A 15,291-nucleotide genomic window follows, 5' to 3' on the forward strand; every position below is an offset into this window, starting at 1 on the left:
ATTAATAACTTCTAATTTAAGTAAAAATGTCCTTCCATAACACTTATTTTATTTATTTTCTTTGGTTTTTTTTCAGAAAATTGAAGCCAGTGATGAAAGCTTAAAAAGTCAAGAGGATAAGATATCAAGCCTAGAAGAAGAAACTAAATCCCTGAAACACAATGTTCAAGAAAACGAACAACAACTAAATTCAACAAAATCTGACAAAGACTGTTTACAGAAAGAAATAGATAATTTGAAAATTGATCACAATAATGTAAACTCATCAGAAAGTAGCAATTTTGTTGAAATATCAACACATCTAACAAAATCTGAACTTCTGAGAAATGATCAAGAACAAAAAATAGCAAAGTTAGAGAAAGAAATCCTTCATTTATACACAAAGTTAAAAGAACAAAGTTGTACGGATGAACCCAGACAAAGCACAGCTGGTGAGCTTAGTGATGTCCTCAAAGAACATTGTTCTGATTTAGAAAATAGGCTGAAAGAGATGGAAACTGAAAATACAGAACTGAGAGAAAAAGTTAACCTTTCAAGTATGAAACAGTCCACTGATGAACCCAGACGAAGCACAGCTGATGAACTGAGTGATGTTCTCAAAGAACATTGTTCTGATTTAGAAAATAGGTTAAAAGAACTCAAAACTGAAAATGCTGAACTGAGAACAAAACTGAACGTTTTAAGTATTAAACAATTAAGTGGTGAACCCAGACGAAGCACAGCTGATGAACTTAGCGATGTTCTCAAAGAACATTGTACTGATTTGGAAAATAGGTTAAAGGAGATGGAAACTGAAAATTTAGATTTGAAGGAAAAAATGAAAGTTATAAGTATTAAACAGCTAAGTGATGAACCAAGAAGAAGCACAGCTGATGAACTTAGTGATGTTCTCAAAGAACATTGTACTGATTTAGAAAATAGGTTAAAGGAGATGGAAACTGATAATTCAGAATTGAAGGAAAAGCTGAACATTCTAAGTATAAAACAGTTGAACGACGAACCAAGACGAAGTACGGCCGATGAACTGACTGATGTTCTTAAAGAACATTGTACTGATTTAGAAAATAGGTTAAAGGAGCTTGAAACTGAAAATGCTGAACTGATAGAAAAAGATAACCTTTCAAGACTTAAACAGTCCAGTGATGAAACCAGACGAAGCACAGCAGATGAGCTGAGTTTTGTTCTAAAAGAACATTGCACTGATTTGGAAAATAGGTTAAAAGAGATTGAAGCTGAAAATACAGAACTGAGAGAAAAGGTAAACCTTTCAAGTGGTCAGTTCAGTGATGAACCAAGAAGAAGCACAGCTGATGAACTGAGTGATGTTCTTAAAGAACATTGCACTGATTTGGAAAATAGGTTAAAAGAGATTGAAACTGAAAATTCAGAACTGAAAGATAGAGTTACTGTTCTCAGCATGGCACAGGTCTGTGATACGTCAAGACAAATCACAGCTGATGTACTTGGGGATGTTTATAAAGAACAGTATTCTGATTTAGAAAATAGACTTAAGGAGATTGAAACTGAAAATACAGTTTTAAAGGAAAAACTTAACCTTATTAGTATGAAACAATTAAGTGGTGAACCCAGACGAAGCACAGCTGATGAACTTAGTGATGTTCTTAAAGAACATTGCGATGATTTAGAAAATAGGTTAAAAGAGATGGAAACAGAAAACACAGACTTGAAGGAAAAACTGAATGATCTAAGTATTACCCAAGGCAGTAATACATCAAAACAAAGCACAGCTGTTGACCTAAGTGATGACCTTAAAGCACACTGTGACGATTTGGAAAATAAGTTGACAAAGTATGAAACTGAAAATACAGTTTTGAAGGAAGAACTTGAATCTTTAAAACTTGAAAATTCTCAAAATGCAAGTCAAGTGGAAGAAAATGAAACAAATTATTCATCAAAGGAAACTTATGAAGAGTTGAAAAATAGATTGGCTGAAATAGAAAATGAAAATACTGAGTTGAAACAAAGAGTTCAAAGTTCATCAGAAGTGAATGACAAACATGATGTATCCAGAACAAGTGTTTCAGTCATGGCAGATGACCACAGCACCGATTTGAAGGGATATTGTGATAGTTTGGAAAAACAATTAATGGAAATTGAAAATCAAAATACTGAATTAAAAGAAAAACTGAGAACTGTCAGCTGTGCAATGGAAATGAAAGAACAAAACAGAACCCAAAATGAGGTCAATGATGTATTTATAGATGGTCATGAGGATGTAGAAAACAAACTTGAAGAACTTGAGAGAGAAAATAATGAGTTGAAAGAAAAGATGACATCAATGGGTGAAACAGATATTAATATTGACATTTCTGGTATGAAAGAGCATATAATGGCTTTGCAAATTGAGAATGAGGAGTTGAAAAATCTGTCTGCTTCTCAAATAGAAAAGATTGCAATGTTGACAGAAAAGCTATCGAGCGATCATTCTTCGGAGACAGACAGTAAAAATACAGATGATGAATTTACCCATCTGGAGATCAGGTTTAGAGAAATTGAAATAGAAAATGAAGAACTGAAAGAAAGAGTTTCAAAATATACAGCACAGTTACCAGAACATGAAAGAAATCATGTTGAACTTTTAGCTTCTGAGAAGATGGAAATAAGAAAAGAATTAATGAAAGCACATGAGTTAAGTAGACTAGACCAAGAAAAAATAAAACATCTGCAAACAGAATTAGTTACATTTGGAGAAAAGATTCGAGCAGGTTCTATTTCTGAATGCAATCGCAGAAGTGTTGAAGTAGAATTGACGGATGTTTACAAGGAACATTGTCAAGATCTTGAAGCACGAATGGAGGAGTTGCAAATGGAGAATTCTGAGTTATTCGGCAAGATTGATCAGCTGACAAATGCTCACGGTACATTGGAAGAACAGTACAAAGAACTGGAAACTAAACTTGAAATATTGGAACAAGAGAAAATAGACGCTATTATGATAGGAGGTGGAAACAAGGGAAGCCTAGCTGATGAACTGTCATGTGTTAGTTCAGAACAGGATATCATCGGTGGAACAGATATTTCCAGACTTCCAGAACTTGAAAAAGAGCTGCAGCAACTGAAAGATATCTTGCCTGATTCTAAAGAAAATTCTGACAGTCAAGTAAAGGAACTTCAAACAGAGATTGGAACACTTAAGTTGCAACTGTCTGAAAAGGCTGCAAAAGTAAATGATGAACAAAATGGAGAACTACAGGAGTTAGAAACGGAGGTAAAAGAAACAAATTATTGTCAAGAGGAAAAAATGGATATTAGCATGGACTGTAGTTTAGAGAAGTCAATCGGGGATAATGTAGAAAATTCATGTTCATCTGACGTTTTCTACGATCATGATGACATAAGACTAAAATATAAAGAACAATTAGAAAAACTTGAAGAGGATGAAATAAGAATGAAAGATTTAGTTAAACAAATACAGGAACTTGAGGCTGAGAAAATGTCTTTGTCTGAAAAATTAGAAGAGTTGAAATGTCAAAAAGCAGAATCTGTTAACAAGTCTCACATGGAAGAACTAGAAAGTAGAGTTAAGATTCTTGAAGATGAAAATAATGTTTTGTTAGAGAAGTTGCATTCAAACGACACATCTGAAATTGAAAATTTAGAAACTAATGTTAAACTTTTAGTAAATGAAAATCAATGCACATTGGAAAAATTAGAATCAGAGGTTGCCAAATGTCATGAACTTGAAAGCAGAATCACAGTTTTGGAAAAGGAAAATAACTCTTTTACCAATAAATTGGATGGAACAAATTCTTTCGAAGCAGAAGAATTACAATGCAAAATTGAGGCTCTTGAGGATGAGAATAGCGGTTTGAAGAACCGGTTGAATGAAAGTAAGCCCTCTGACAATGAGGAATTATGGTTAAAAATAGAATCTTTAACCAAAGAGAATAAATGCCTGTCTGAAAGTTTGGTTGAATCTCATCCCATAGCATCACAAATTCAAGAACTTCAAAGTGAAATTATAGTTCTTAAAGAGGAAAACAAGGCTTTGTGTGAGAAGTTGGAGGTGAATGACAGTTCAAAAAATCAAGAACAAGAAAGTAAAATTAAACAGATTGAAGAGGAAAACAAGGCTTTGTGTGAAAAGTTACAAGAAAATGACGTCTCAAAAAATCAAGAACAAGAAGGTAAAATTGAAGTACTTGAAGAGGAAAATAAAAGTATGCTTGAAAGATTAGATGCAAAAGAAATAATGTTTTTAGAACTAGAGTGCAAGGTAGAAGTTTATGAAGAAGAAAATAAAAGTTTGATTAGTAAGATTGAACAGTTAGAAGGTAGTGTTTCTTCAGATCATCAAGTACTCAATGACAAAATAAAATACCTGCAAGAGGAAAACCAATCTCTGGTAGCACAGTTAGCAAATAATCAATTAGGTGAAGACTTAGAAAACAAGATTCAAATTCTGGAAGATGAAAAAATGTCCTTGTTAGAAAAATTAGAACTTCATAATGTAAACTGCCAAGAACTGGAAGGCAAGATAACGTTTCTTTCAGAGGAGAATGATAATTTAAAAGAAAAGTCTGCAAATATCAATGTTAAAGTTGAAGACCTAAAAAACCTAGAAAAAGAAGTTGAGGTTCTTAAAGAACAAAAGCAGACTTTAACTGAAAAAATAGAAATGGGTACATTAAAGTTACAGGAGCTTATGAACAAAATTGAGACTCTTGAAGAAGAAAATAAAAGTTTGTCCAAAAAACTGCAGGAATCTACTGAGACAGAAGAGTCAAACTCTTTGTCAACACAAAATTTGCAACACAGAATTGACACTTTACTTCATGAAATAGAAACTTTAAAAACAGAAGCTCAGTCTGAAAGTGCTTTATTAAGTAAACAGCTGGAGGAGTCAAAATGTAGAACAGACGTTTTACAAGAGGAGATTGACACAGTAACCAAACAACTGGAAACAAAACATTCTAAAAATGAGGAATTAGAATGTACAGTGGAAGTTCTACAGGAAGAGAATGATAAAGTGTATGAAAAATTAGAAAACATGGTAGAAAAAAATAAATTAGATGACCTAGAATGCCAAGTGGAAGTGTACAGAGAAGAAAATGAGACGCTCTGTGAAAAGCTTAGGAATCTAGAGGAGAAAGAAAAGGTAAGAATGTCATCTACACAATTTAGTTTATATACATTTAGCATGTTAGAATATTAAGAAATCACCATCCCAACCAAAGAGCGGAAAAACAGCTGAAGGCCACCAATGGGTCTTCAATACAGCAAGGAAATCCCACACCCAGAGACGGGGTTCAGCTGACCCCTAAACTAAAATGTTTACTAGTTTAGTGATAATTGTTGTCATACTACAGTCAGTGGTACTACTTGTACAAGACATTTTTATTTGCTTGAAGAAGTAAAAAAAATATACTTATATAAGTTAATTATAATGTTTGAATAATCTCTCCTAAATTTTCACAAAAATTCACTTGTACAGAGTGAATTTTTTTTTCAATCCCACAAAAATTCTCAAGTTTTTAGATGTAAAAACAAGCCTTAAATGATTTTTCCCGGGTTAGCTCATAATTTTTTATTAGAGTTCAATGTTTCATCTCATTAATTCAACAAAGACAGTGATTGCGCAAAGATCTTCAGTATTTGGGCAAGGCCTTCAAAATTTACTCCTGTAGGGCTTGTAAATCAGCAGTGTTCTGAAGATAACATTGGATTTTCATTGTCCATGAAATTACACATAAATGATAAGTAAAGACATCTGCAAAGGGCAGACAATTTAATATTCTATTAGAAAAAAGATATCCTAAGAATTCAAGAAAAGAACTTATATAAGTAAAAAAAATCTGAATGTCTAAGGGACATAACTAAGCTAAAAAGAAATTACCTATATACCGGTAAGTAAATAAAATTAACTTGTATAAATATCCTACAAATTTACTTATATAAGTAAATTAATATTACTTCTTCAAGTAAATAAAAATTACTTTTACAAGTAGTACCACTAACTGTACTAAACTCCATTACATACTGTATTAAAAATTTGTGAAAAAGTAATGTTTATGCATTCCATGAATTTGAATAATTATCAATTTCTATTTTCAATTTTTTTTTAACTTTTAGTTATCCAAAGAACAATCAAGTCTGATTGATAACTTATCATCAGAATCACAACAATTAAAACAGGAAAAAGAAAGACTTGAAGTGAACTTGAAAGAACTGCGAGAGGAATTGACAAAAGTGTCTGCATTGAATGAAAAAGGAAAAAAGAAAATAGAAGATTTAAAAGACGATCTACAAATTATAAAAGCAACAGAACACGTACTGAAAAATGACAATGAGAAACTTTTATCAGAAATATCAAACTTACAGCATGGTTATCACGAACTTGTAAAATCTGAAAAGATTAAATCAGACATGATGAAATCTGAGGTAGAAACATTGCAAATTAAACTAGCTGAGAGCATAACTCCTGATAGTGTTATGGTCAAATTAAATGAGCAAGAACAATCAATTAAAGAAAAACTACAGAAAAAACAACAAACAATTGATCAGTTAATGTCAACCATTTCAAAAACGAAAGAAGATCGAGATAAGATTGAAGAGCAGCATACCAAGTTAGGTAATGACAAAGTGACAATAGAACAGAAATTATCGTTGTCAGAGAAAAACTGCAAAGAATTGCAAGACACTTATAACAAACTTCTTAAGAATTTTGAAGAACTTCAAAGTAAATTAAAGGAAGTGGAATTAGGAAATCTGAGTGAGGTAAGCATCTTTATTATAGGAAAATATCAAAATTGACCTTCATTTATTAATTATTTAAGCACTCACAAGTTAGTGTAATTTTAACACAATGCTTGAATATACTAAACCAGATAAATGACTGCAATGCTTTGGATGAGATAGAATATCAGTGCAGATCTACTATTATCAAGGGAGTTAAATTACACCTTTTGTAAATGTTAGTTGTATATGAAAAATTGCATTGAAAGCATTCTCACATCTGTTGTATTTATAGGAAATAATTTAAAGAAAAATTAAAAATAAGTTAATGCCGAATGGACAAATAAACTTGGTTCTGCTGCAGGAGACATAGGAAATGCTTTTCATTTAATGTAAAAAAAATCAAATGCTTTCTTTTACAACAGTAAAACATTCATATGCATTCTTTTACTATGCACAGTAAAAAAGCTGGAATTGATTCTTTAACCCATAGTCATTATATATTTATAGTATAACTAATTGCCGTATTTGAATATAAAAAAAAGATAACGCGTGACCGAACGACGCATGGATTAAACGAGTGCGCAGCACGAGTTTAATCCATAGCGGCGTTCGGTCACAAGTTGTCTTATTTTTGATATTCAAATACGGCGATTAGTTATTCTTTTTATTACATTGGCAAATGGCTTTTTTTTATGAAATTAATGTAGAAAATGTAAGGAACTACATATTTTTCCTACACATTGACAATTTGATTTGATCCGACGTAATCGACGTCTTGACAACGCCTATTGTTGTATGACGTCAGAGAGTGAAATAACCACGTTTATTTCACATGTGAAATTATCGGTTTTTATTTAACTGGGAAATCAATGTAATTCATTGCAACCAATGTAATAAAATATTTTAATTGAAGCACACTTCAAGGGTTTAAGACCTGATAAATTGATGTTGTTCATGTTGATGTTGTATGTTAACTATTTCAGAGTATGAATATGAGTAGAAGTAGACTAGAACACCCAGATAAAACAACAGATAAGGTCAGTACATAAATTACATCAGTAAACAATCTGGTTTGTGCATGTGATAATAGGTTGACCAATTATTCTAATTTAAAAAAAAAACAGTATTCAGAAGTAATAGTCAGTTATTAATATGTTTCTAAACTGCCAGTTATCATTATACAACAAGGAGATAAAATAAAATAAAATAAGCTAAAGATCAATAGGGAATGAATAGTGATCTTTTTAAAATTTACACTAAAGATTACAGGAAACATTTTGTGTAATCAATTCTCATGCAATGGAACATTTTTGACATGACAAAAGAATACACCAGTATGATACATGTTTAACCCCGCCGCATTTTTGCGCCTGTCCCAAGTCAGGAGCCTCTGGCCTTTGTTAGTCTTGTATTATTTTAATTTTAGTTTCTTGTGTACAATTTGGAAATTAGTATGGCGTTCATTATCACTGGACTAGTATATAATTGTTTAGGGGCCAGCTGAGGGACGCCCCTGGGTGCGGGAATTTCTCGCTAAATTGAAGACCTGTTGGTGACCCTCTGCTGTTGTTTTTTATTTGGTCGGGTTGTTGTCTCTTTGACACATTCTCCATTTCCATTCTCAATTTTACCATTACAGAATCTATGAGATTATCAAAAATCACAGTAGTTTCTTCTGATGAGGTTATGTAATATAACTATATATTGTCATGAAAGATGTAAATCATTAAAAGAAATACATTTACTAAAGGTAACTGAACCTCAAAATTATCCATGTTGGACCAACATGTATGACAATGATAAATTCTGGATCAAAAGTATAGTTGTCCCTGCAATCACATTTACTGCACAGTATAATTTATATGCTTTGTGATAAGGGAAGAACTAAGCAGTCATAGGGGGAGAATGATAATGTCATATTTTGAGAAATGCATATTGTTTCCATGAATAAAAACTTTCTATCAAGGCAAGTTGAATATTCTTAAATTACACATGCATATTTATTGACTTGCTGTAATTACTTTAATACTATAGAATTTTAGACTCAAATTTTAATGAGACTTTAGTTAAATGTTGTACTTTTACATTCTATAGATTGTCAGACTGGTAACAGAGAATAGTAAGATGAAAGAAAGAAATATAAAGGATTCCAAGATGATAGATCTGCAAAAGAGCTCTATACAGGTATATTTACTTTAATTCACATATGAAGTTCTTCTTTTGCTTTGGAGACAAAGCTGTATTTTGATTCTAATAAAACATGGGCTGCACGTGATATATGTCACAATTCAAATTGTAACGTCGATGTATTTTAAACATCACCCGAATTTAAAATGGATATTTGTTTTGGTGTCACTCGCCAGGAAATTAGATAAAATCATTCTAAAAGTAAGCAATCATGTACAGTATTATTAGTCTGCTTCGAAGTAAAAATGTTCTAAAATTTCCTAGTAGAATAAAAATACTTCTATTATGCCATGATCTGTGCTCATTTTCACTTGGGTAGGCTTTATGTTTGTCAACATTTTACAACTAGCTAATGTTCAGGTTAAAGATATTGATGAATATAATGCCTACCCACGTTAAATCGAGCTTAGAGCATGGCATGAAAGACGTTTTAAACATATTATATACTGGTAGTTTGATTTTGCTCTCATTACAAAGGAGTAGGTACGGTAAGGACCCATTTTGGCCTCAAATTTCAGATTCATCTGACAAAAGATTTTGACCACTTTTTAAACACTAAAGTGTCTATTTCATTTGATTCAATTAATTTATGTGAAAGATTTTAACCAATTTAGTCATTAAAAACGTTCCGATTCAAGCTTAAATATGACAAATCTACCAAATATGCCGAAAAATGTCACTTTTCAGATGGTTTTTGTCAAAAAAGAAAGTGGCCGCATCCGTGTTCATCCTCAACCTTTATATATGTTATGTATTATCATCAAATACAACTTACATTTCAATATTTAGGATGAACACCAATGCGGCCACTTTCGTTTTACCCGGAAACCGTCTAAAATTTAACTAAAATGCTAGAATTATGAAGACTTCAGTAATTTAGCATGACTTATTGGTGCTAGTACCCGATATATGTGCATTGTATTGTCAAAAACAGCCCATATTTATGTAGCAGAAGCATTCTACTGTCCATTAAATGACTAAAAGTTTTCATTTTAACAATTTTGTAAAACTGCTATATTTTGGGGCCAAAAAGGAGTCTTACTGGACCTACTCCTTTTATATTGGTTCCCACCTGATTCAAAGCTCTTGGCAAGGATCTAATGAAATTGAATATTTTTAGATGATATGGATGGTTTATGTCGTGTCTTTAAACTGAATGTTGCTTGAAGTAAAAACAAGTTTATCTTATAGCAAGAGCACCCCTATTGTATACATATATATATATTACAGAGATTGGAAGAACAACTTGAGAAAAGGGATAGACAAAGTGATATATATGAGAAAATGAAGTCTGCTGAGGAAGACAAGAGGAAAGCAGAAGAAGAAGCAGATAAATATTATGACCAGTACCAAAAGGAAGAGGTCAAAGTGTCAGCCCTACACGAAAAGGTCCAACAGAAAGACAAAGAAATAAAACAATTACAACAGAATGTCGAGAGTATGGTGGCCAAAGGATTTGTTAAAAAGGACGAGAAATCTGGTGATGAGTTCAGGATGCTCAAGAAAAAATTCACAGAAGTTTACAGTGAGTATTGATTGACAATAATTTGTCAGTTCTTAAGTATAATTAAGATTTTTAGAAATGATATATTCATTTGTTTCAAATTAAACATTAAAATCTGATTAGAAAGTAAAGTAAGTTTTATTCTATAATAAAACACATTTAATAAATAAATAAGTTTATATCTCATCAAACTCATTGGGATCAGGTATAAAAATCTCCAATGAGCTGTTAAGAATATTTTTCATATACGTTATATATATTTTGTCAAACAAGGCTTGCTATTTACCACAAATGTTTGATTTTTATATTTTAAAGATGAACTACAAGATACAAAGAAGAAGGTTGCCAGTTTAGAGAGAGAGATTGGCGATAAGAAGCTGAATATTATACTTTTAGAATCTAGTTTGAAAGAAACAGAAGAAAAGTGTAATAAAAAGTAAGATGACAATATTTACAGCAGTGGTCACTCATCTGTTTTATACATATTATCTTGTACTGAGTGAATTTTATAAAGATAGTTCAAAAAGCTATTTAAAATTTCTAAATACAAAATCTAAATTGCTCAGACTGAATTGGAGTTGAAGTCATCTACTTGAAGCTTAAGTCACTTGACATGAACTATAAGTTCTACTTGATATTTTGGTTTATATTAGAGTATTGTGCTTTACCTTATGGTCTCTGATTTTTTTCAACAATAGAACTTGTCTTTCGTGAAATTAATCAAGATATAGACTGTCTGAGATCAGAATTTCATAAGTCAGATTTTTCAGTGATGTGAAACCATTTTCAACAATTATAATAAAATATCATAGCAAAGCCATACTGAAAGAATGTTTTTGGTTGCCTCTTTTACAGGATAAAAGCTTATGAAGAATCATATGAAATGCTTGAAGACCATAAAAGATCTCTGAAAAATCAGATCAGAAATTTGGAGGGCCAGATAAATCAGCCTGATGATACAAGTTAGTATAGTGAATCCAGAAAATCTTTACTCAGAACAATTTAAGCTTCAATCTTCTCCCATCCCTTGTTTACAATATTCCTTGAAGAACAGAAATTGTTACTTTTATTATTTTCGCCTCCTTAAACTGATTTTTTGAGTGTCCCCTGAGCAAACATGGAGTTAACTAGAGTTTCTCTAATTTTTGTGCTATTTTCACATTTCCAGACCGGTGTGAGAAAAATATTTCTCCTCACTAGTGAAAAATCTGTTCTCGGCAAATGATTAGTCGAAATTTGATTATGACGTCTAAATGTTTTGTTTTCTTCTGAATTTTCCTATTGTGACGTCATGAAAAAAGGCGACCATGCCTGATGACGTCGCATATAAAGAACACAAGTTTCTGCAAATCTTTGAAAAAGAAGGATAAAGATCATTAGAGAAACAGATTCCGACACTATAACTCGTGTATTACGATATTTCTCCACTCTCGACAGTTAAATTTTAGTTATTTAAAGAGCTCGGCAAGCCTCGCGCTTTAAATAATAAAATTTAACTGTCTCCAGTGGAGAAATATCGTAATACACTTGTTGCAGTGTAGGAATCTATATTATACACACTGGTGGAACAGGATGTATGAATTGCTGATATCCTTACAATTTTTTGTCGAGCCTGCGACTTTTATCGCAGAAAGCTCGACATAGGGATAGTATTACCTAACTTCTTAAAATCTATATTTTAGAAGGTGGAAGACCTGGATGCTTCATACTTTGTATATAAATGCCTCATGTTATGAAGTTTCCGTCATTCACATGTCCAACGTCCTTGACCTCATTTTCATGGTTCAGTGACTACTTGAAGAAAAAACTAAGATTTTTTGAAATGTTAATCTCTCTCTTATTATAAGTAATAGGATAACTATATTTGGTATATGCGTACCTTGCAAGGTCCTCATGCCAGTCAGACAGTTTTCACTTGACCTCGACCTCATTTCATGGATCAGTGAACAAGGTTAAGTTTTGGTGGTCAAGTCCATATCTCAGATACTATAAGCAATAGGTCTAGTATATTCGGTGTATGGAAGGACTGTAAGGTGTACATGTCCAACTGGCAGGTGTCATCTGACCTTTACCTCATTTTTATGGTTCAGCAGTTATAGTTAAATTTTTGTGTGTTGGTCTGTTTTTTTTATGCGTTATGCAATAGGTCTACTATATTTGGTGTATAGAATGATTGTACGGTGTACATGTCTACACTAGCTGGCAGGTGTCATCTTACCTTGACCTCATTTTCATGGTTAAGTGGTCAAAGAAGTTTTTTTTTGTTTTTTTAATACCATATGCAATAGGTCAACTATATTTGGTGTATGGAAATATTTTATGCTCTATAAGTCAGTCACGCAGGTTTTATTTGACCTTGACCTCATTTTCACGGTTCATTGCTCAGTGTAAAGTTTTTATGTTTTGGTCTGTTTTTCTTAAACTATAAGCAAAAGGTCATCTATATTTGTTGTATGGAAGAATTGTAAAGTGTACATGTCTGCCTGGCATGGTTCATCTGACCTTGACCTCATTTTCATGGTTCATTAGTCAATGTTTAGTTTTCTTGGTTAATGTTAAGTTTATGTGACAGTTGTAATAAAGCTTTATATTTAGGACTATCAACATAATATCAATGATTAGTAAAGAAGGAGAGACATTTCTGTGTGTGCACTCTTGTTTTAATTGTTTCAGATAATTGGCCTTACAACAAGATAATATTCCCTAACAAAATGAAAATTGATACAATAAATGCTTTCTATAAATAAAACAAATCAACAAAAAAGGTAAGCTTTTTAACTCTTAGCTACCATACTTTGTCTTTATACTCTACACATTTAAATAGGTTATGACTAGCCTCAATGATTAACTGCATGCATGTCGATTTGTAAATTATTCACCAAACAACTCTACAGAAGGCGAAATTGTGCAAATAGTTTTATTGTCTTTTTATGTTTTTTTCTTCTGGATGAAGAAGTTTTAAATGTAAGGCTTTTGCAATAGTTTATTTTTTCTTTCAGTTGTGAATTTCCAACAGAGTAAAAAAGATTCTTCTTTACCCCTGGGAAAAGCTAGCAGTGCTGGCGGTGCTGTAGATCATTTCACCAACATCCTCCTGCAGGAGGAGAATAGAAAACTTAAGCAGGAAAAATCTAAATATGAAAAGAAGACTGAAAAACTTCAACACGAATTACAACGATTACAAAAAGAGAAGAAGGAAAATGAGCATCTAGAGGAGAAAGTTGCACAACTGAGGTGAATATTAAATCATAGTTTTTGTCCTACACTTTGAAATTTAGTTTCAAAATTGGAAATCTATAAAACTTGAAATGATTGTTGCTAGTATGCAATTTTGGGAATCAATTTTGTTTCAAGAAGTACTATATGTGAAAGAAACATGTTAAAATTCAATTTATGTCTTAAACAAGGGAATAAATCCCTATCCTGCTTTTCAATCTATTTGGGATTTATCTTTAGTAGCATAGGTTCTTCAAAATACACAACCAAAGTCAGAGTTGTATTTATGTTGTATTCCCTTGATTCAATATTATATTATGTTACCAATTTCAGGGATGAGGAAAAACGACTAGGTAAACAGATTGATGATCATAATAGTGCCCGAGCACCTTTAGAAAGTAAGTGTCATTATGTTTCTCAATTACAGCCTCTATGTTCTTGTAATTGAGTCCTATACATAGTTGAGGTTACATTGTGTCCTACAACGCTGCCAAAGTTATTTTTGTGAAAATATGGATAACGAAAACCTGCAAAAAAAAGCTGTTGTAAACCTTAAATTATTGTCTTTGCACAGGACACATATAATTTTATTAATTCAATTAAAATATTGTCATAATTATTTCATTCGTCATATTTATAATAAAAACTATTGGTGAAGTGCAATTGAAAATTTTAATATTTGCTTTTAAAATCACCAAATTATTCAGCAACAAAGTATAGTAATTTATTAATCACAGAATGTGGTCATTAATCAGTGTGTGTATGTGGTGAAATATTTTTTTCTAGAATCACAAATATATGGTTTCTCAGATTTTATAATATTTCATTTCAGATGTGAACTCTTTACTGGAAAATTTCAAAACTTCTAAACTAAAGCAACCAGAACCACCCAAACCAAAGAAAAGAACCAATGAAATCGAGGAAGGTTGTAATCAGCAGTAAATCTCGGTCTGCAACAGTACACATGATAGTACGTCTGCAATAAAACACTTACAGCAGTGAATGTCTGTCTCAACAGAACAATTTCAGCAGTGAATGTACACTTTCACTTACAATTTATTATATAATGTAAATAATACTTCAGGATTATTAAGAATATACAGAAGTCTATATTATTCAGATATACTTTTCCAATGTTTGTTTTGATCATAACTTTTTCATTTATGACATTGTTTATTTATTCATATAAAATTGTTCATTTATTCATTAAATAACATTGTTCATTTATGCATTGTATAACATTGGTCATTTATTTTTTAAGCTGATGTAATATACCATTTATGTATTTATTCATGTTTTCCCATCACAGGCACTCTTACTGATATTTATGTACCTATACGTTTGTTAATGAATCACTTTATTTTTTGTACATAAGCCAATGTAGATAACAATGTATTCATATAGTCATAATGAAATGTGGTTTTCTATTTGTATGTCATAAAGTATAATATAATTGTATAGTGTTTATTTCATTGAATGCTACAAAAAGCGGGACCTTGTTTTTACTTTGAGCTCACCTGGCCGAAAGATTTAGTGAATTTTTCTCATCATTTGGCAACCATCAATTTTAACTTTTACAAAAATATCCTCCGAAACTACTGGTCCAAAGGAGTAGGTCCGGTAAGGACTCATTTTGGCCTCAAATTTCAGTTTCATCTGACGAAAGATTTTGACCACTTTTTAAA

General features: G+C 31.8%; 1 protein-coding gene across 3 annotated transcripts in view; it reads left to right on the forward strand.

Annotated features, from left to right (window-relative positions):
- Positions 1 to 15,064, forward strand: part of LOC143064907 (uncharacterized) — a 35,756-nt gene extending 20,692 nt beyond the window's left edge. For all 3 annotated transcript variants that reach the window (XM_076238126.1, XM_076238116.1, XM_076238132.1), the window contains exons 19-28: positions 77 to 5,119; positions 6,094 to 6,738; positions 7,683 to 7,736; positions 8,794 to 8,883; positions 10,117 to 10,411; positions 10,706 to 10,826; positions 11,246 to 11,352; positions 13,390 to 13,624; positions 13,940 to 14,004; positions 14,439 to 15,064. In XM_076238126.1, coding sequence (XP_076094241.1) covers positions 77 to 5,119; positions 6,094 to 6,738; positions 7,683 to 7,736; positions 8,794 to 8,883; positions 10,117 to 10,411; positions 10,706 to 10,826; positions 11,246 to 11,352; positions 13,390 to 13,624; positions 13,940 to 14,004; positions 14,439 to 14,548 — 6,765 coding nt within the window. In that variant the 3' untranslated portion in view covers positions 14,549 to 15,064. The remainder of the gene's footprint in view (positions 1 to 76; positions 5,120 to 6,093; positions 6,739 to 7,682; positions 7,737 to 8,793; positions 8,884 to 10,116; positions 10,412 to 10,705; positions 10,827 to 11,245; positions 11,353 to 13,389; positions 13,625 to 13,939; positions 14,005 to 14,438) is intronic.
- The last annotated feature ends 227 nt before the right edge of the window (positions 15,065 to 15,291 follow it).

This window comes from Mytilus galloprovincialis, chromosome 1, assembly GCF_965363235.1.
Source record: "Mytilus galloprovincialis chromosome 1, xbMytGall1.hap1.1, whole genome shotgun sequence".
Lineage (NCBI taxonomy): Eukaryota > Metazoa > Mollusca > Bivalvia > Mytilida > Mytilidae > Mytilus > Mytilus galloprovincialis.